Below are 20,499 nucleotides of genomic sequence, written 5' to 3'. Positions count from 1 at the left end.
CTCGGTTACGGCCTCATGGGGCCTCTGTGGAGCGACAGCGTCAGGCGCTCTCTGGGCAACGGCGTCGTCGTCAGGGGGGCACTGGCTAGCGTTGTCTGGTTTTCCCGCCTCGCTTCCCTTTAAGGAAGTGCGACAGCCCCTCGCCTCGCCAGAGCTCTTCCTCCTGTTCTTGGACCCCCTTGAAAGGGAGGCCAACCGCTTCACCTCCTTCGAAAGACGAGCCACCTTTTTCTTTAATTGCTCAATAGTTTGGCTCTGGCTTTGTTGTTTTTTGAATTGCCTTAACCTTATATTCCTTTCGTTCTTTTTGGCTTCCGAAATCAGCTGTGCTCTCTCGTCTCCCGTTAAGTTGTGAACATTTGTGAGGTGCCTGTCCATGCGAACCACACTTTTCTGGTAGAATTTACTTTTCGTTGCTCCCGGAAACCTGTTACCGGAAAGGAAGCTCAACAGCTGCCGTTCCTCCCGGGACGCCACCCAGTGGACATTATGTAGATGTTCCAACAAGTTTGAATAGAACACCCCGCACTTTGGGCACCTGGTTTTTCTATGAACCATTGCCAGCATAATTTTCACGGTCCAGTCTAGTAGCCTGTCTACTCTTATTAGAATCAAGAGTTTAAATTGGCTACTGACAGAATCGGAGAATGCTTACTCCCAGGGCGAGCACCTGTAAGGGAAGGGGACAATCAAACCCGAGGAAAGGAATATCCAAGTCAAATCCAAGACAAAGGGGGACAAAAGACACCTGAAGGGGGAGATACTCACCATTTACCGCCATGCCCGGATGACACAAACGAGAGGGGTGGAGTTGAGATTGAAAGTGAGTTTGAGGATTTATCAATACGGACTGAGAGTCCAACGTGGAAGATTGAGACTGGAGTGAGAAGGTCAACTAGAGAGCGAAGACCAAAACAAATCTACACATATGACACCCTAGGTCAGCCTTTGATCCAACCCTACTTGACCATAAATACACTGACAGCCTACCCCACTACACACATCCCTGTTTGGGGCGTGCCCAGTTACACGACACCTATTACATATTCTAACTTCTACATGCAGCAAACACACTCACCATCTGGGTTTACAGCACCTGTATATGGGATATGAATAAGGTACAAAGTGTCTGAATTTTGAAGTTTTGTAATTTGTTTGTCGGGGAGTGTATGATACACAAAAGATGTGTACACAATTGTTTACTAACTACTGTTATAAAAGTAATTGTTTTCTTAGGACAAAACAAGCGAAGACTTTTATTGTGGTAGGTTGCTGAGACCGATAGAATGCCGGGAGATTGGGTATGGCGAAGTGTCTCCACGATTGCCTGTTCACATGTGTGCAAGAGCTGTGAATAGTACAGACACGACTCCCTGTTCTTTTCATTTATTGAATGGCTTCAGTAATCGTTCAGTCATCATATTAACAGTAATAAGTGAATGTTTGATGTTGTTTAGCAAAGTGTTAAAGTTAAATACAGTTTAGTGAAAAGTGTTGAGTATTTGTAAAGCTCACTATGTGATCACGCTTGGCTTGCCTGATGATCACGTGATGATGATCTTACAATGTGAACATAACTACAACAAATGTTCAGCTACTGCATCTTATATGCATGGTATGGATAAATGAGGGTTTATTGAATATTGAAATGTGATTGTAAAAATAGAGAAGGTGAAAATACTGAACTGAAGAAATGTGAAAAAATATTTTGTTCATATTGAAGAAAGTCTACTGTCGTAACTGAGGTTAATTGGTTGTTTAAAATAAACACCTGTATTCAAGAGCTGTGAAGAGTACAGGCACGACTCCCCGTTCTCTTCATTTATTCTCTTTGTTCATTCTCTCCTGTATTCACAGGTAACAGTAATCTGCCAGTCAGGCCTCCTTAACCGAGGTCTGCAACAGATTGGATGGATGGTTTTAGACTAACTTCCCTCCTTTTCCTCAAGACCACAATTTGCTGGGATTTCCACATTAATGAGCTTAGTGCATGTAAGAAGTTCAAGTCTTTTATTTGTCAGGTACACAGAACAACACAAGGTTAGACTGGGCACTGAAATTCTTAAGACAAGACAACGCAAGCACCTGGCATAACATAACATATGAGTACACGGAACATAATTTACATCTATGCTGAGCTTAAATAAGTGAAACTTCCTAAATATACAGATAGCAATAAATAATTGACTATACTAACCCTAATGCTAAAACTTCCTAAATTACAGATGACAATAAATAGTACACTATACTAACCCTAAATGCACATAAAACCTGTTTCAACCCTATAACCTATCTAACCTAAGTGGATTACAGTATAGTGCAAATTTGCAGATCAGTGACTAAGTCAATGACCATACAGGAGCCTGGTGGCGAGGTACAGTGAGGTACAGTAGTGCAATGTTACTGATAGTGCAACCAGTAGCTGAAAGTGACAGTGTATAAGTGACTAGTGTGCAGTAAATCAATGTCCATATTAGTGTCCATTCAGAAGCCTGATGGCCCTTGGAAAGAAACTGTTGTCCAGTCTGCGTGCGCGACCGGATGCTTCGGTAACGCCTGCCAGAAGGCAACGGGGTAAAGAGACTGAAGGATGGGTGGGAACAGTCTCTTAGATTCCTGCCGGCTTTCCTTAGGCAACGTGTGTGGTAGGTGTCCTGTAGGGCTGGGAGCTTCCTGCCGATGATGAACTCAGCAGAACGGACCACACTTTGTAGGGCCTTGCGGTCCCTGTCTGTGCAGCTCCCATACCACACTGTAATACAACCAGTCAGAATGCTCTCGATAGTGCATCTGTAAAAGTTAGTGAGGATGACTGAGTCCATACCAAACTTCTTCAGTCTCCTCAGGAAGAAGAGGCGCTAACGGGCCGCTTTGACCACCTTGTCCGTGGTCAAAGAAGTGAAAGTGCTTCTAGACAGACAGTTCATATCGATTGTCTATTGTCTAGCTAGAGAGTGTAGCAAGTAAACACAGTGTTGCCAGATGTCCTGCTGGCCTATGGCTCTGACCCAGGCTAGCCAAACCTATCTCAGGTTAACACAACTGTTCTCTCGAAGGAAGCCTGTAAGAGTCGTCCTGTGGAGGGCGCTGTTGACTGTCAAATGATTTTGACCGCAACTCCATTGACATAGCTTGTGTGCGAAACGTATGCAGACACACATGTACCGATATAACAGGTATCTAAAGTGAGCTCTCTGTAGCCTGTTGCCATCCCTTAGGTTAGAAATAGTGACATGTGAAAGGGCAGGGACACAGATGGACTCAGAGATGTATGGCATTCAAATGTCACAGCCTTAACCCCCCCCCCCCCCAACACACACATACACGGCAAGCGCTCTGTGTTCACACGCCATTGTAAAGCTTGTAAACAAAGTCTTGCATCACTTCAGTTCTATATTAAGCTACAAAGACAGATAACCACTTCATCTCTGACATCAATAGAACCCATCCCTTAAGCAAGCTCAAACAATGAAGCAACACCCAACTTCCTTTGAATTCTACCTTTTTATTTTGATTATTCAGATGTCCATTTATCCATGATGCATTTGTTCTTTGTCTGTAATTGGGAATGGTACTTGTTTTTAGAAATAATCAGATTCCTCTGACAACTTTTTTTTTTGTAGTAACTTCTGATACATCATTCCTGACACCGCAACTCCTGTTTATGAAAGAAATAGGAATTATGACCTTCGACAAGAACATACAGCACAAGTGTGGAATGTTTATTAGGAAACTAAAACTGTTACCCGACTTGCCTTTTCATTCACTAACCCACAGTACGAATCTATTTACATTTGAATGTTTCATGGCTCAGAAGATTTCAATGTATTGTCCTGTACTTCTGAGATCAGGGTCACCGAGATCTCCGAATGAGGAACACAATGGACAGTTCTTTTGGGATGATGAGCAGGGAGCCCACTTTACCGTTCAAGGCTTGTTGCTTTGCTAAATCAAAATCCCATCATTAAACCTCCGTTTTTATAAACCCAAACTCTTATTCAATATGTTTCTTTGTCACATACATGATTATACACTTTACTGAAAAGAATGGCTGAAGATCACTTCACAACAGTCTTACAGGGCTGCATATAATTGTTTTGGGTGCACTATGAGTCAGTTTGGTTTGAATATAAATATGTTGTATAGTCATACCTGTTATAGCTGTGTTTGTGAAGCAACAGAAAATAGAGAGCTGGTATCAACGATGTAGACTGTGGCTTCACACGTATACATTTGAACACATAAAGGCTAACACAAAATAACAAACACACACAGAAGGGGAAGAACAGGAGAATGGTGGACCGGTTAAGCCTTTGTCTTCTTTACAAATACAAAGGTCTGGGTCAGTGTCCTGCAAGCAAATCCCAACATGCACCTTGTTATGAACTGGCCTTTGATACTTGAACAGACCTAATGTGCACCTCAGCCACAGCATACAAATGTGACAACAATATTCAACTAACAGACGTACATCCGCCGTGTGACAATGGACACAAACAGCATACACATTATAAACACAATGAAAGCTTCAAATAAATCAATGTGCCGGTTAGAATTTATCACACTAGAGCTTTTATTCATTTAGGAATTAATCAGAATAATTGCACAAGGGCAAAAATATTTTTTATAGTCTTTTTGTTTTCCGGGGTATCCAAATATATTACGCCTTCAAGAGCTGAGCTTGACAAAATCAACAAAAAGTGGATGTGAAGCATAACCCACAATTTGCTGTATTTTCTGCCAGCAAAACAGCGCATATATCTCACTCAGCTGTTGCTGTGGTTTACCTATTCATGTTCTCAGCCATATTCACAATCCTAGATAGTTTAAATCTACTTTTAGTACCAAGAATACAATACCACGTCGACATTAGTTGTGAATTTAATGTATTTGTCTTTTATTTGTTGCATTGCTGACATGCTGAGGAGAGACGTTGGTGGCTCTGTATATTTTCAGTTTCTCCCTATGTATTGTCCCTCAGGGGCCCACTAGTACCAAAGATCTACTTATACAGTCTAGCATCTACTCACAGTCTAGTGCCTTCATTCTGCACATACCTCTAGTGTAATATATATTCTAGGTCTGTGTGTAAGAAAGCTGTGCAGTAGATTAATAAACTCTGGTGAATCATTACAATATTCACTTACAGCATGCACACAGTATGGCTCTGTCAGGGCCTTAAAGCTGCAATAGGTAACATTATGAAATACATTCAAATATGAGAAATATCTTCCCCATTTGTTGTCTGAACAGAATTTATTTTCTCTCCAGCTCAGATTGTTTGACAGTGGTTTTGTAAACCAAGAAGGAAAGCCTGCCTTGCCGAAGAGGATTGGCTGGAACAGGGTCGCTGTTTCGTTTGCTGTAAAGTAGCGGCCTCCACAATTTGAAATTGACATTCCACTCTGGCACTGAGCTGTCTGTTTTGCTAAACAGCTCTTAAAGGGCCTCATTAGCTTACACAACATGTTTAGGAGGGACAAAACCTTTCTTTTCTTTTACAGAAAAATCGTACCTATGGTACCTCTAATCAAAAGTGGTTGACATTTTTGGGATGTTTTAATTAAAGTTGGAATATTGGCGATGGCTTCTGCTCTCGAACAAAGACATTCTTTCCAAAAAGAAGCCGTTATACTCTCATCTCTGTTGTCTAAAATAAGTGCATTCTTCATCTCTGCCAGCGGAGCCGTTCTTTATAATGGCTACCAATTACTATTCACGCCCTGTGAAACTTTGACCGGATGAGCCTCCGTTCAACACTCATTTCAGCCGGTCCGTGATATGTTGCAAAGAGTCAGACAGAGCTACGTGATAGATTCCTAGAAGCCGTGGAATTTGGCCCCGGAATTCGAAATCCCATATGCTGAACCTCTCAAATCGGACAGTATAGGCCTAGGGAATGCACATGGCGAACAGCCTTTTTAACTAGGTATCTTAATTAGAAAGCTTTGATAAAAGAGGAGAAACTCAATAGATAACATATGTCCTTCACTTTTCAATCGACTAAAACAAAGTTGACTTTGTTCATCAGCATGCCATATCTGACGACAGTTAGTGAGTGCAAATTGTTTAAATACTTCTTTAAACCCAACTTATTTCACACCTAATTACATTAGATTTGCCGACTGTTCCCACGGGTACATTCTTGTCAGCAAAGACATTTCAAATATGTCTCTACTCATAAGATTTCTCAGATTTGTGTTTGCAACAGTAGCCTAAATCGTGGAGCAGGCTGTCTGCACAGAGCTTAAACCATCAAAATACTGTCTAGATTTGGGTCATGTTCCATGCCTGCTTTGATATAGTAAATATGTGTATAGCAAGTATTAGGTTCTCATAAAACATCAGACTTTATGCTCAAATGTTTGTAACCTTTTTCCAAAAATAAATTGAACAAAATTCTTTGTAAATGTAGTAAGCTGTTGGGTACCGCACAGCACACATCTGAATCAATCCCCATGAGAATCACATTCTTGCAGTGTTATGACAGTTTTTCTTCAGTCAAATTCACCTCTGTCACATCATACATTTGTATCCATTTGGCAGATGCTTTTGTCCAAAGTGACATACTGTACAGGGAGTGTTGAACCCAATACACAATATTTTCACTGTGCTGCATTGCATTTTACATAAAATGTGTGGGATTTGAACCCACAATATAGTCAAGACCACATGAAAAGAGCTTTATCAAAGTGAGCCATCCAGAATCTCAGTCACCCCGGGTCTAAGGCCGAATCCCAATACTCCCCCTTACCCCTTCCCCTTAATTTACCCCTTCCCCTTGGCCCTCGAAAGTAAGGGGTAAGGGCTACGTAGCCCTAGGAAATGGGACGCCACTTGGTTACAGGTACGTCATCTAGCACGTATCGATATCTCCAAAGCAAGTAGCGTTATGCACTGATATTAAACGAAATTCGCTGCTAATGGAGTTTACTTAGAACTGTAGACATGCTAGTCAAAGAAATGCGGTACTGTTGTGCAATTCAGAACTGTAACATTAACGTACCAAACTAGCGATTTTTTGAAACGTTTCAATTAGGAAAATGGTTGCAAATATATATGTTCATGACTGTATATAACACAAAATAAGACTGTCATAATTTTTTTATCAATTAATTAAGCCGATAATATAACATTTATCGGACTCTCTGGATGATTTGGTCGCCGTTGTTGCCGGTCGTGCAGTTTTCACATAGCCCTAGGTTTCAAGTAAGCTCCCGATCTTACTTGGTTTTAAGGGGTGTATACCCCTTAGTCTTAGCCCTTCCCCTAGCTCCAAAAGAGTATTGGGACACCACTAGCTCTCACGGGAACGCGCAAAACTAAGGGGAAGGGGTAAGGGTAAGGGGTAAGGGGGAGTATTGGGATTCGGCCTAACTCTGACACCTAGCTACATTTAGCCCAACTAGCTATCCAAACAGCCAGCCAGCAAGCTGTTGAGATGGCCATCCAACCACATAGTGAAATAAGCCAACAGTCAGTCAGATAACCAGCCAGCCAGCCATGCAGCTCTAGGACAGCTCAGGTTCTGGATCCACAGAGTCTCCTTGTTGTAAAAGACAACACTCCTCCTCAGAGCAGAGACAAGCAGGCCCAGCTGCCTCTCCCTCCCTCCCTCCCTCCCTCCCTCCCTCCCTCCCTCCCTCCCTCCCTCCCTCCCTCCCTCCCTCCCTCCCTCCCTGCTTCCCTCCCCGTCCATCCGCGCTGTAAGAGAATACCCAACCACTGCTAACGCACCACATAAATCTCCTACAGATGACAGGAGCTATGACCACCTGTTCCCCGGAACCTGGTTGTAGACCCCATCTCTGCAGAGGACGGTGCAAGGGTCACTTTGGGGGTAGAATCAGGTTTAATATTTGAGAGAGGGGTCCAAATCTTCACAATTCAGTAACCTTCAATCGCAGCATTTGTTTTGGGCCGACTGACACGTATCACACTGAACTGGACGTCCTCTGCACCCATAGGATCTAGTCAGGGCTGGTCAGTGTGTGTCGCAGCCAGTAGCATGTTATGTCGTCCTCCGTTTGCCACAGCTTCTGTTGTCATCGTCAGCAGACGTTCGGCGTCACGTCTGTGTCACGGAAGTGTCACAATGCTGCCACGTGTGTGCAGGTGTGACCTTCATCATACTGACAGTCTCGGACCCTCAAAGGGTAGCATGTCTTTATGGGAACGTGTACTGTATGTTGTCTCCGTATCATACAGAGTTTGTTCATCTTAGTCAACCAACTTTAAATTGGATGGCTTTCATTATGAATGGCACTATCCCTTTCCTCTGCTCTCCTTTATTTAAAAGGATGTATACAACGGGAAATCGAATTGAAATCTATTATGCAAGGCATTTCTTGAGATGAGGGATGATTTGTTTCTCATCTGCCAAAAAGTCTAAAATCCCATTCTACATCTTAAAACGAGAGCTTTGCACACACTTTATGCGGGGTTTGTAGATGTTTTAGGTTTCCTACTTATTAATATACGTTGTCATTATGCTCGCATAGGATTCAGATTGATTTATGTTAGCAAGATTTGGAACTTAGTTATGTAAGCGAGATTTGGAACATAGGACAGGTTAGTCTTGTGCCAAATGACGAAGAAAATAAAACATGAAACTTGATTCTACCCATAAGCACCATCAAATGGACATTGATGAAGAAAGTGTTTTGTCCGTCTCTTCATAAACGGAGTAACTAAGTTCAGTTGAGTTCTGGATTTTAATAAGTATTATCAATCTGCAGATTGGGAGAGAAAACCAGACCTCTGACAATAAATGACAACACAACACCATGCCTAGGTCTCAATCATGTCTCTCTCAGCTCTGAAGGCTGGAGGACCATCTTTTACAGGGCACAAGAATGTAAACATAGATAGTGACAGTCAGGCAGTGAGGACGTTACAACAGTCTCAGAGAAAGAGATTCACAGCTCCCAACACATGACCACTCAGATTAGAGAGTTCATAGTTGGAACTCTCCTTGTAGTCATGACAAGGAACGTTTAGCCAGAACTTTTTCCTGATCCCGAACATCTATTAACCCTGACACATAGACACAATCTACTCTTATTAATAGCAAGTTTACATGAGAACACACTAACTAGTATCCAATGACTAGTTCTATTGATTAGTGAATAATGTAAGCACACAGGAAATCGCAATTTCTTCCACAACATCACATTTCATGATCTCCCAGTACACTGTTACATGGGAATCTAAAACACAGATTTCTCTGCATGTGTCTCTATTAAACTCCAGCATGTGTGCAAGTTCATGAATGAATCAACAGTGGTTAGGCATTTGGTTAAAGGTGTCTTAACTCTGCCCAAGAACCATGCAAGGACAAAGTATGTTAAATCAACTGGTCTAGAACTGGATAGACCTCAACTTGTTACAACATGCCTTTTTGTTGTTTAGTGTCTAATTCATCAATGTAGCTGTTACACAAAACTATATCTGTATAGCTCTGCCACATGTCTATAACAATCGTTCATCATTATTTAATTGACTTCAATTCAGTGCTTTATTGGCAAACGTGGCACACAATTTATTACATATTTTTTCAACCTAGCAAAAAATGCTATAACCAGCTCATACTGTGGATAATTGGTTACTACATTATCAGTCTCACCCTATGAGAACTTAAACAGTTTGCCATGGTCTGTGTCAGTATAAACGAGATACACATGATTTGCAGTTTCACAAATCAAATTGAACTGATACAAATGTCTAGATAATGGATTCTCAGGCTCATGATGTTCCAATCAAATCCTGTCTCTGTGGTCTCCCTCTAAAGACTACCCTTCATTATCTGTTTCGAGTTGATCCGTCACCTCTCACCCCCGCCCTGGCCCCCTCCACCTGGGGAGGGGCCTGCCCGTACAGGTGAGGGGCTCTCAGCACACCTCGGCTTCACACCTCACCAATCTCTTCTCATCCCCCTTCTCTTTCTTCCTTTCTCTCTTTCCCCTCTCTTTATCCTTTCCTCTCCCGGTTTTGCCGCTTGGCCTGTTGAGGGCTCCATTAAGAACTTACTTGGCCAAACCCCTTTCCTACTCCCACTCCCCCCCCCCCCCCCCCCAGCCTCGTCTTGTCCTACTGCCCTGCACCACCCTTCTCACATCCCTCTAAAGCCCCCTTAGATCCCATCATCTCACCTTTTCTTTCATTTAACCCCCCCCCCCCCCCATTCTACTCTGACCTCTTATCTCTCTTTTCTTTTAACCCCCCTATGTACAGCAACCAGCCCCCCCCCCCCCCCCTAATGGTCATCTAATGGTGGGGGCTTACAGTGTCCTCGGTGGTCCGGCCTCTCAGGACTGCCGGAGCAGGGGGTGTAGTGGGTGTCCTGTTACCTCGGCAACTGTCAAGGTAAGACTGTGTTTGTTTACCTTTTCATCCTGTCCGGATCTCCCTGCAGGGAAGTGAGGGGAGAGACAGAGTGACAGAGAACAAGACAGAGAGAGAGGGAACGAGAGAGAGAGATGGTGAGAGAGAGGGAGAGAGACGGAGACTGTTGACATTAGGTAAAACTGATACTTAATCCTGGGATTGCCCCCCCTTCCCAAACACCCCCCTCCAATACCCACCCCTCCAACCCCAACCCCCTAGCTCTCTACATTCCACACCCACCACGGATGGACAGCACAGGTCAAAAGCTGTGAGAGAGAGGCGCTCTGCTCTGCCTCTTTCCTCTTCCCTCCCCCTGTCTCTCAATTACATACACATACACATACACCATCTCAATATCTTTTGACACAGACAATATATCACTTGGGGTCTATCAGTGCCAGTAAAGATCTCATACTACAGCTTAACCAGACTCCTCATGGTTTAAAGAACCTAGCAGCTGCCCATCATTTTATTAATAAAGTGGCTTATTATTAATGGCAGCTACTTGTCACGCATTTAACACCTGCTACCAGCAAGCTGCCAGAGGCAGGCTTAAAGGAGTTTGACTGCTTAACATCTGGCTGGGATTGGACTGGACTGGACTGGACTGGACTGGGGCTGAACTTCAAGTTCTGGATTGGAGGTTCTAGGGAGGGCTGTGATGGTGGTGGTGGTAGAAGTTGTGGTGGTATACTGTACGGTTCACATACCATACGCTACATTATACTGTACACAGTACACCACATCTCAAACAACATCAGTGTGATTTATGTGACCAGTTGTTAGATCTGACAAAATGTGCATGTTTCGATTGAAAGTCTGTAGCGTTGTTCACGTAATCATCGGATGGCTCTCGTCACATACAGAACCCCCCACCCACCAAGTCAGAGAAATGTCAACACAAATCTATAAATGCCACTTCACAAATTCTTTTTCTTCCAGATGTTTCATTCAGCTTCAGCTCGGTTTGGCAAGAGAGGCTTGTTTGACGACCATTACAGCAGATTTTCCACTGGCGCCCTCCTGCCTTCTCTCTTAAATGTATTCTCTCCTTTTTTATTTTCCTTTTCTCTCCTTTAATCTCTCACGTTGTGCTCGGTAACCGTCGATTCTGACAACAACATCAACTCCTTCTGTGATTTGTTGATGTGAGATGTCAGGGGTTTTGTTGACCAATGTATGTCAACCAAGGGGCTCTGGGTCCTTTGTGTTTGTGTGTAAACTCACTTCCACTTAGAGAGTGTGGTGTAGTAATATGCTTAACACACACCAGGAGGGAAGCTGATTGTGATGGGGGGCGGAGTTTCCATGGTTGCACAGGAGTTTCCATAGTAGAACAGTCATGGGACTCACAAACGCTTGGTTTTGGTGGATGTCTTGATGACTGAGTAGTTAGAGGAAGAAATCTCAAGGCGCGTTTGCAAAGTCCCCAAAGCAATGGTGTGCATGCCTTAAGGTGTGTTTGGACAAGTTACCCCTGTCAAAACATTTATTTTTATCATAGCGAAGCGACGTCCATTTGACCAGCTATTTAACACACACAACCTTCACCCAAGCCCCTCCCTAACCCCCCCCCCCCCACACCCACATGCACGGTCCCAGGTGAGAAGCCCCCCCCCCCCCCCCCCCCCCCATCGCCGGCCTTCATATTTGACTCCCGAAAGCTTTTACCCGCCCTGTGGCAGTGGCAGTTGGACGTGAGTTTACCCCTCGGTCTTCATCGCCCCGCCCCTCCGGCACCTTCTCCTCCATTGTCCTCCCGTCCTTCAGATCTACACCCGGCAACAAGCCGGACCAGCCCTCCCTGTCACCCATCCATCTCCCTGGGCTTTCACAGCCTTTTTGCATCTCCTGTTACTTCCTCTGTGGTGTCCATGCCTTTGCTTGGAAACGCTTTCTGGGTCTGTGTGTGTGTGTGTGTGTGTCGTCCACTGTCCGGAGGAAGCGTAGCAAAGCCACTCAGAAATGTGCGGAATCCTGTGAACACAGGTAAAGGATGGGGTCTCCATTGTGCCGAGTGTTCCAGCCGGGTTGATCTGCCGACAGAAAGGACGCGAGGAGGGAACCCGATATCCTCACTTAACATCTCCACTCTGCAGGCCTCATAGATCAACTCTGCTGGTATGGAGGTGGGCTGGAAAAGAGTAAAAGTGGACCGGGCAGACACCACCAGACTCTCCTAGACACCTCTCCCACTGACAGTTGTTCAGTCCTGGCTCTTTGTTCGAACCTGGCGTCTGTGCTTCAGAACATCAGTGGATAGATGACGCTCTACCTGAGACGAGGGAGATGCTAACTTTACAGTTCTCCTAAATTGGCCCAAATTGGTGAACTGTTTTTTTTTGCTTCCCTCTGGAAAATGTGTGTCAAACACAAGTGTCCCTATCTCTTCCTCCCAACCTTTTCTCTCTGTGAAGCGCATTTGTGTTGCCTTCTGGTATGAAATGCGCCGTATAACTCAAGTTTGATTGATTGGTTGATAATGTACTTCTAGCTCTTGTAGAAGTCTTTTGTTTCAGCTTCTTGCAGGGCTCCAAGCAAGCGTTTCCCTAGCTATTATGTTGGCCAACGTGAAAAATGCCGGTGGCGCTGGTGTGAGAATCGCCAGCCATGTGAGTGATCTGCATGTCATGTCAGGCTGCCTCAACGCCCAGACATTAACATGGCTGAGATTCTTTGACTCTAATGCTACTACTGTAGGGAGGTAGATAGGAGAGTATGACAGAAGAAGAGACGGGAAAAAAAAGAAAAAAAAGCGAGAAAGAAAGAAAGAAAAAGAAAGAAATAAAGAAAAAGAAAGAAGGAAGGAAGGAGGAAAAAAAGGGGACTGAGAGAAAGTGAGAGAAAGTAAGACAAAGCGAGCGAAGGAGGAAGGGACAGCGCAAGGCTGTCTCTCTCAGTGCCACAGACACAGAGACAGCAGGTGGCCGAGCCAGCAAGGTCAGCCAGCAACAGACAAACACACCAACAAACCCAGCGACCGCAAAGGCCATCGTGCCATGGAGCCAGGCAGTCAGGTGTTTACAACCCCACATGTACCTCCCGGGGGTAGCTGACTAGCCAGCCACGCACCTTGTTGACTGGCCGGCATGTTTCAGCAGCATGTTGTCATTCTGGAAACCCTGGTGGAGCCGGACGAGGGATGCTAAGTGGCACAAACAGGCAGTTGTTAACTGGGCAGGAGGGGCATGGACGTACTTGCATTTGAGGCCAGCCATTAAAGGGGAATAATGCTATGGTGGCTCCGAATTTAAGGCTTCCCAGAGGTCAAAAGTAGCTAGGAAATCCACCATGGCTCCATGGTGTGTGTTTGCGGTTGTAGGCGTGCTTATGGGGTGTTGGCTGGGTGGAGCAGGGTGGATGGCGAGCTTGTTTGGTCACGGCTTGAAGGTCACTCCTGCAGACAACTGTCAGGATGGGTGCGTGTGTGACGGTGTGTGTGTGTGAGGGTAGGAGGAGTCATGCAACAGCTCATACATATTGCATAAGATAAGTGGAGTTGAATAAATCACAATTCTTCACAGTGAGGATGGCTTTGAAGTGGAGAAAGCCCGCTCGTGAAGGAACATCATCAAGAAGGTGTCAGAGCCTCATTCTAGAAACTTCTACACAGTAGTCAGTCTGTAGAACTGGAGCTAGGATACCATAGAAGTGGCTCCAGTGTACTGTCACAAGAAACATGTCATATCTAAATTGTCGTTCTTTTACTATTCTTGTTTATAAAATATCAGATATAGAGAAAATACCACACTGCTTTGTGTCCCTGAATTCCTGCTCTGGAGTTAAAAAACTAATATGTCCCCTCTTTAACAGTAAAAGCTTTTAATTAAGGCCAACAAACACCTTGTGACCGACCTCAACCCTCTGTTGAACACATCAATTAACCTAAACACATTTGTTGGATTTAGAGCTGAATGAAATCTTTCCATGGTTGATGCTAAAAAGGCTTCCATGAAAAGAGTCCTTTGTTTCTGCTCCCCCCCCTCTCCCCCTGTCCCCCCTCCCCCACACACACACACATGGTCTCTTCCTCCACCCTTTTCCCATCCTTCATCACTCCAGTCAGAATCTGATATTAATCTACAGCTGTCCAGAGCTCAAGTGATGCACACACACATGCACACGCGCACACACACACGAGGCTAGCTGAGAAAGAGAACATATGGCAGCATCACACTTTGGTTCTTTTGTTTGACTTTTGTTGTGGTTTTCTTTCTTTTTTTGTCCCCCTTTCCCTTTGCTGCCCCGCTCCCTCCCCCCACCTCTACAGCCCTCAAAGACGAACCATTCTCTCTCCTCTCCTGCCCATCTCTCCTCAACATGAGCCACAGCTCAGACTTAAAACTGCATAGTGGTCTTCATTGTTGTCTTTTACCGACAAGTGGGATTCAAGAAAGGAAAGGTGCAGAAGTACACGCACACACGAAAAGGTCCCGTCTTACGTAAAAGTTCATTAACCGCTTGAGATAGTGAATGCTTGAAGTTCTAGGCCGTTCGTGTCATGTAGTGAAAACAGAGGCGACCTGAGCCAACGATGAAAGGAAATGAGTGCAATCGATTAAACTCCATTCAGTCTCCACTAAACCCACGTCTTTCTGCAGCTGACAACACACAGCCCAGGAGCAGCTGTGGTGGTACAGGCAGAGGGTATGGTGGAACAGGAATGAGGTTCTCCTTAGTTTTAATTTGTCAAGTTGAAATATTTAAATTCAGTCAATTCCTACGTTTAACGTGGCCTGACTTTGTATTTTAATGCTAGATGTAACACTTGACCATGTACAGACCATGACTATGTGACCGTGTCAACAAGTTGGGCACAGTTTGGGAGAGCTGAAATAAGTGTTGACTTTCTCAATATTTACGACAACGCTGAAATAACATTCCTTTTCCTGTCTTTACCAACCCAGTATTTAATAAACCTGTTCAATCCAATAGAAAATGTAGGAGGAACCCATGTCAAGGGAATATTACACCGGACATCTTTGAGGGAGACAGATTGTGTGAAACATTTCAAACATGTATTCCTTTAGGTTTTTTTTATAAATCAATTGGAAGGGGTGTGTTTATAGAACACTACCGCCTGAATTTACTGAATCTAAATGGTACTGAGCCATCCATGGGTTGTCGTTTGTAGTCAATTAAGACACACAGAATCCAACTGGACATCTGAGTAACAGACGGAGGCACACACATTTATAACACATTTATAGCGGGACTGTATCAAGAGAAAAGTCAATATATTAATATATTCACATACATATACATATACAGTACATACTATATCAAGGCTGAGAGACAGGGGGGGGGAGGGGGGTGGGGGGTGACTTCATACAGAGATTCATTATTTTACATTTTCAGTGGGGTGACAACAAAAGTCAGAGATCTCTCACACACACACATTCACTGGTTCACTACCACACACACATACACACACACATGCACACATGCTCTGACACAACACACGTACAGTATGTATCACAGTTCACTGCTGTTTCCCTGATCTCAAGTCCCAGCATTTGTTCAACCTCAGACAGCCTCCACGTCTTACACAGGCTGCTTTTATGAAGCACAGAGGTCTTGGTCAAGCCCTCTGCGGTGTGCGTGTCGCTGTGTGTGTGTGCGTGTGTGCATGTGTGTGTGTATGTGTGTGTGTGTCTGTGTGTGTGTGCCCATTGAGTTGAGGTTAACAGTTGCTGCTGACAGCTGTTTTGGGAGCCGTATAGATAGAGTCAAGTGGCTTCAAATAGCTGCTTCTGGCCTCGGTCACGTCAGAACGCTCCTTTCTCCCTGTCCGTCCTCTGCCTTCTCTGGAAAACGCTCGACGGCCCCGGCCCCCCGCCCCCGTCGAGCGAGTTCGTGCAGTCTCAGGTGTTGCGGAGAATTGGAACCTGTTTCGTACTTTCACCGTAAAAAAAAAAGATTTCCTTTTGTAAAATTATTTTTTTCAAGCAGAGTTCTCGCTGGAGTTGAAGGGGAGTTCAACACAGTTCAAAGGGGGGGCAGGACCGTCTGACAGCAACACACCACCGAGTGTCCAGCTGTCGGCTGCCTGGTCAGGCCCTGGCAAAACCTCCGTCCCTCGACGCTTCTCGCTTGGCTCCGTCTCCAAACAAGAAACCGGTCTATGCTGTCTTCCGTTCACTCCCTTTGTCTCTTTCTCTTCAGCAGTCCCCCTTCTCTCTCTCTCTTTCTCTCTGGGCTGTGGACGAGAGCAGTGCGTGTTCTCAGCTCAGGAGGTTCCTGCCACAGTGGCTGTAGCGACGAGCTGCAAGTCAGACCACAACCTGTTACAGTAAAGCACTGCCTGTCTCTCGGTCTTCCTGCAAGTCTACAAGCCAGTCTGTGTGTATGCCTGTCAGTCAGTCAGTCAGTCAGTCTGTATCTCAGCCAGTTGCCACGCATGACAGAACACAAGAGCCGCTAGTAAGCATGGTAGAGAGAGCGAGAGAGAAGAAAGGAGGGAGGACAGTGGCAGACTTCTAAAACCAGTATAGGTCCTTGCTTTTATCTTGGGCCTGAAGACCTGAGAGGAAACAGGCAAAAACAAAGAGGAAGAAGAGAAGCGGAAGATTAGAAAGAGGGAAACAAACGTCTCTACTGTCGAGGCAGACAGGGAGCTGAAGCAGAACAGGAAGGATCTGTGTGTTTTCCTACTAGCTGTGCGGGTGAGACAGATGTAGAGAGAGCTAAACTGATCCTAGACCAGCTCCTGGGGTCGGCTTGTTGTTACCTGCGTCCACATTCAGACCCATCTCTGGCCCCGCCGCTGCGAAGGCTCCGGTCCAGGTGGCTCCTGCCTCGCTCTTCCCCAGGTCGCATGGCGAAGCGCTGGCCACCGGGCCGGGCGCAGGGGGCAGGCGGTGAGGCCGTACGGAGGGCACCAGCAGTGAGCTGTAGCGGGGGTCAAAGGGCGTGCCGTAGACCTCGTGCATGCTGGACCTCGGGTAGGTGGAACTCTGGGTAGCGATGGTGCCCCCTAGCGAGTAGGGGTGGTGGTGGTGGTGGTGGTGCGAGGGGTGCCAGGAGTCGGGAGAGGGCTGGTGGAGGTGGCTGTGTAGGGAGGCGGAGGAGTAGGGGTCCCCGTGGAAGGGTAGCTCTGAGTGTGGGGGTCCCAGGGGGGAGGACAGGCTGGGCTGGTAGGCACTGTTCCAGAAGGAGGGGGGGAAACTTCTTTGGCTCATCGGGAAGGAGCCATCTGTGGAGGAATTGAAACATCATACTGTCATTAAATCATCATCGCATTATCGATTCATTAAATCATCAACGCATTATCAAATCATTAAATCAGGCACGGTCATTTGTCAGACTTCCCCTTCGAAATCCCTTATCCCAGAGGATATGGAAAACATGTGATATTCATGGGTAACTTTTTTCGATGATTACAGGCGATGTTGTTTGTGTGACTAAACAACTGACTATCAGTGAAAGTCACAGAATACAGTGACATTTGTGGAACAACTTCTTGTTATCTGTCTCATTGTCATGTATAACTCACCGTTTCAGACACATCTGCAACTAAGTGAATTAAAGTGACATTACAACGTGGATTCAACTGTTAAATGCATGTTGTATGGACTGGCAATAAATTAAAGAGAAAACACCAGAAAGCTATGTTTTTCCAGGAACGGAGGACAGTTAATGCAACACACACGTTGCATTAACAGTTGTCAACTGTCAGTTATGTTTGGCTTGATTGGTTTTGTTGCTGTTTTCATGCGGGCGAGAAAACCCAACCGCCAAAATCAACAGAAAGGCGAACATAGTAATTTGTTGAGCTTTTGATAGACCCTAAATAAAACAACATATAGGCTACGTAAAATTAGTCTGCAGTACTACCGTAAACAATCCCCCCAAAAACTCATTTTTAAAAGCGTGTTTTACATTTAAAAGCAATTAGCAAAAGCATAAATCCCTGCTGTCTGAGTGTGTTCCAGTGAGATTGAGTTTGGTCCACTCCCCCCAAAATCTGTAATAATAATGATCGTACCTCGTGCAGACTTGGTGGCGGAACCGGGCGCGTAGCTGCTGGGCTGGCTTAGCGCCCGGCTGAAGTGCTCATCGACTACCGAACTGATGTCACCGTGGAAGTACGTGAATAAGACGCATCTCGAGCTCAGGTACTCAGCCTCGGGCGGGTGCTCCTTTTCACGCGCGCAGTCCTCCTCCTTAATCGACGTTTGCCCAGGGAGGTTAGAGAACGAGCTGCTCGCGCTGACACTCTCTTGAGCCTCTTGCATTTTGGAGTAAAATGCCAGTTTCTGAAAAGAAAAAGAAAATCGGTGAATGAAAATGAAACAAAAAGCTTGGCCCAATTATGTAGCATACGTTTAATAACAACATGCTATACCTGTTTTAGTTTGAACCTGTGCATTTCGATACACAGCCATATAGTGTGGCATCTTTCCCCTTAAATGTCAATTATTTAAGAAATATTGTGATTGATTTACATGAAAATATAAATAAAAGCACTATAGCCTAGTCTGGTAAAAAAAAAAAAATGCAGGCGATTGGCAATTGGCTACCGACTTGAAGGATTATTGTAAAATGTAGGCTGTTTTGGTCTATATAGGGGTAGGCCTATTTATTTATTATTTCCAAGTCAAAGATTAATAAAGTCTACACAATTTAAATATACATCCTATTGATGTTTTTTTTTTTTACAATAAAGAAGTGAATAGCGACAATCTCCCAGGTTCGTCATACAAACCGGTTAAACAGAAACGTTCGCACTATGTGAAATATGAAAGCCCGCTCTGTGTTCAAACGTATATGTACGTCTGGATATTGACTGCGAGAGGTTTTAAGAAAGTGGCAAACCCTTTAAGAGGGCCTTAACACAGTCCTGGACAGTATCTGGGCCCCGTGTTTGTTCGGACACACCGACAGCTGCAGGCTACAACTGACTGGCCGGCCTGGAATAACACATTGCACTCCCTAGAAGCTTTATTAATTATCTTAGGCTATCGTAGGCCTACTATAAGAATATATGCGTAAGTCATAATCATATTGAATTGAAATAGTTGAAAAATAAACAATAGCATAGTTGTTTCATAAGTTTCACAAAGTTCAACAGAGTTGTGAAACTTGAAATGGCCAAGGGTCCATGTTATTTCACGAATAGCCTCGTTTAAAGATATAGGCTAGGCCTACTACAACTGTAATTTATTCCATTCAGATTTGACATTTAAACATTTAGATAGGATATCCTATTAATGAAGATATAATTACCTTGAGGATTTTATTCTCAAAAAGAAACATTTGTATTAAGTTGTGAATTGTTCTGAAACTTTGTATCCTAATTGACACATCTCACGACTAAAATATATGGTTGACTATACTGCAAGTAGGCTACGACATGACTCGGTCTATAGGAATGTTTCACGTGAATCGCGTACTCTATTTAGACCAGTTAGCCCAATAATCGGTTTATTTGCGTAAGCCTAGACAGATAAAACTTAACGTAACACACAACTATTACTTAATGAAGTGGCCATGCAGTCTCGTAGCCTACCTGATGGTGATAGGGGCTATATGCAGCGGCGAAGTATGGCTGAGGCGGAGGACCATATACTTGATACATAACATCCAAACAGCTCATGGCGAAACCTGCGGAATCTCACGAAAAATAACTTGACGGAGGAAACAGACGATTCATTGAAAACGATTGATGTCCTCAAATGCGTTGATATTAAATATGTTTTCAATCTACAAATGCAGCGCGTGAATGTTCTATTTTCTCAGCAGCTGCCGGTGCGCGTCCTCTCCTTGGTCTTTACGCACCGTCAGTGCGCCAGCGAACGCGGAGTGGACTGAAGTGAAGACATGAAAGATTTTGACGTCTCTGGACATAGACTGTAGTCGACCAATGAGCCGCTCTGCTGCTTCACTCACCTCATCTAAAGAACCGCAGTGATTTCAACACTGTCATGCGATGCCTCCGTATCTACAGCGGACGCTTGCCAAACTGTATGCATAGATGATGTGCCAGGTTAGGGATAGGGTTGCCTGAATTTAACCTACCTGGTCATGTTGCTCTTGCATCATCTTTTTAATTCTTAGGATCTCATTTCACAACAACGTTTCACAACAAACAAACTGAATAGACCAATACTA

At 44.6% G+C, this 20,499-nt stretch overlaps 1 protein-coding gene across 2 annotated transcripts; it reads right to left on the bottom strand.

The window, feature by feature from the left end:
* Nucleotides 1–15,737: 15,737 nt before the first annotated feature.
* Nucleotides 15,738–20,207, bottom strand: vgll2a (vestigial-like family member 2a). Of its 2 annotated transcripts, none has more exons than XM_047021712.1 (4): nucleotides 19,898–20,207; nucleotides 18,374–18,644; nucleotides 17,117–17,581; nucleotides 15,738–16,909 (listed from the first exon to the last, which is right to left on the bottom strand). In XM_047021712.1, the coding sequence occupies exons 1-4, from the start codon at nucleotides 19,982–19,984 to the stop codon at nucleotides 16,866–16,868; spliced, it is 867 nt and encodes a 288-aa protein (XP_046877668.1). In that variant the 5' UTR covers nucleotides 19,985–20,207; the 3' UTR covers nucleotides 15,738–16,865. The 2 variants fall into 2 exon arrangements, with proteins under 2 accessions (XP_046877668.1, XP_046877669.1); XM_047021713.1 differs by having other exon boundaries at nucleotides 15,738–16,651.
* Between the last annotated feature and the right edge of the window lie 292 nt (nucleotides 20,208–20,499).

The sequence above is a fragment of the Hypomesus transpacificus genome, chromosome 6, assembly GCF_021917145.1.
Source record: "Hypomesus transpacificus isolate Combined female chromosome 6, fHypTra1, whole genome shotgun sequence".
Taxonomy (NCBI): Eukaryota; Metazoa; Chordata; class Actinopteri; order Osmeriformes; family Osmeridae; genus Hypomesus; species Hypomesus transpacificus.
Note: the sequence above shows the minus strand (reverse complement) of the source record. Positions and strands in the feature narration are given on the sequence as shown.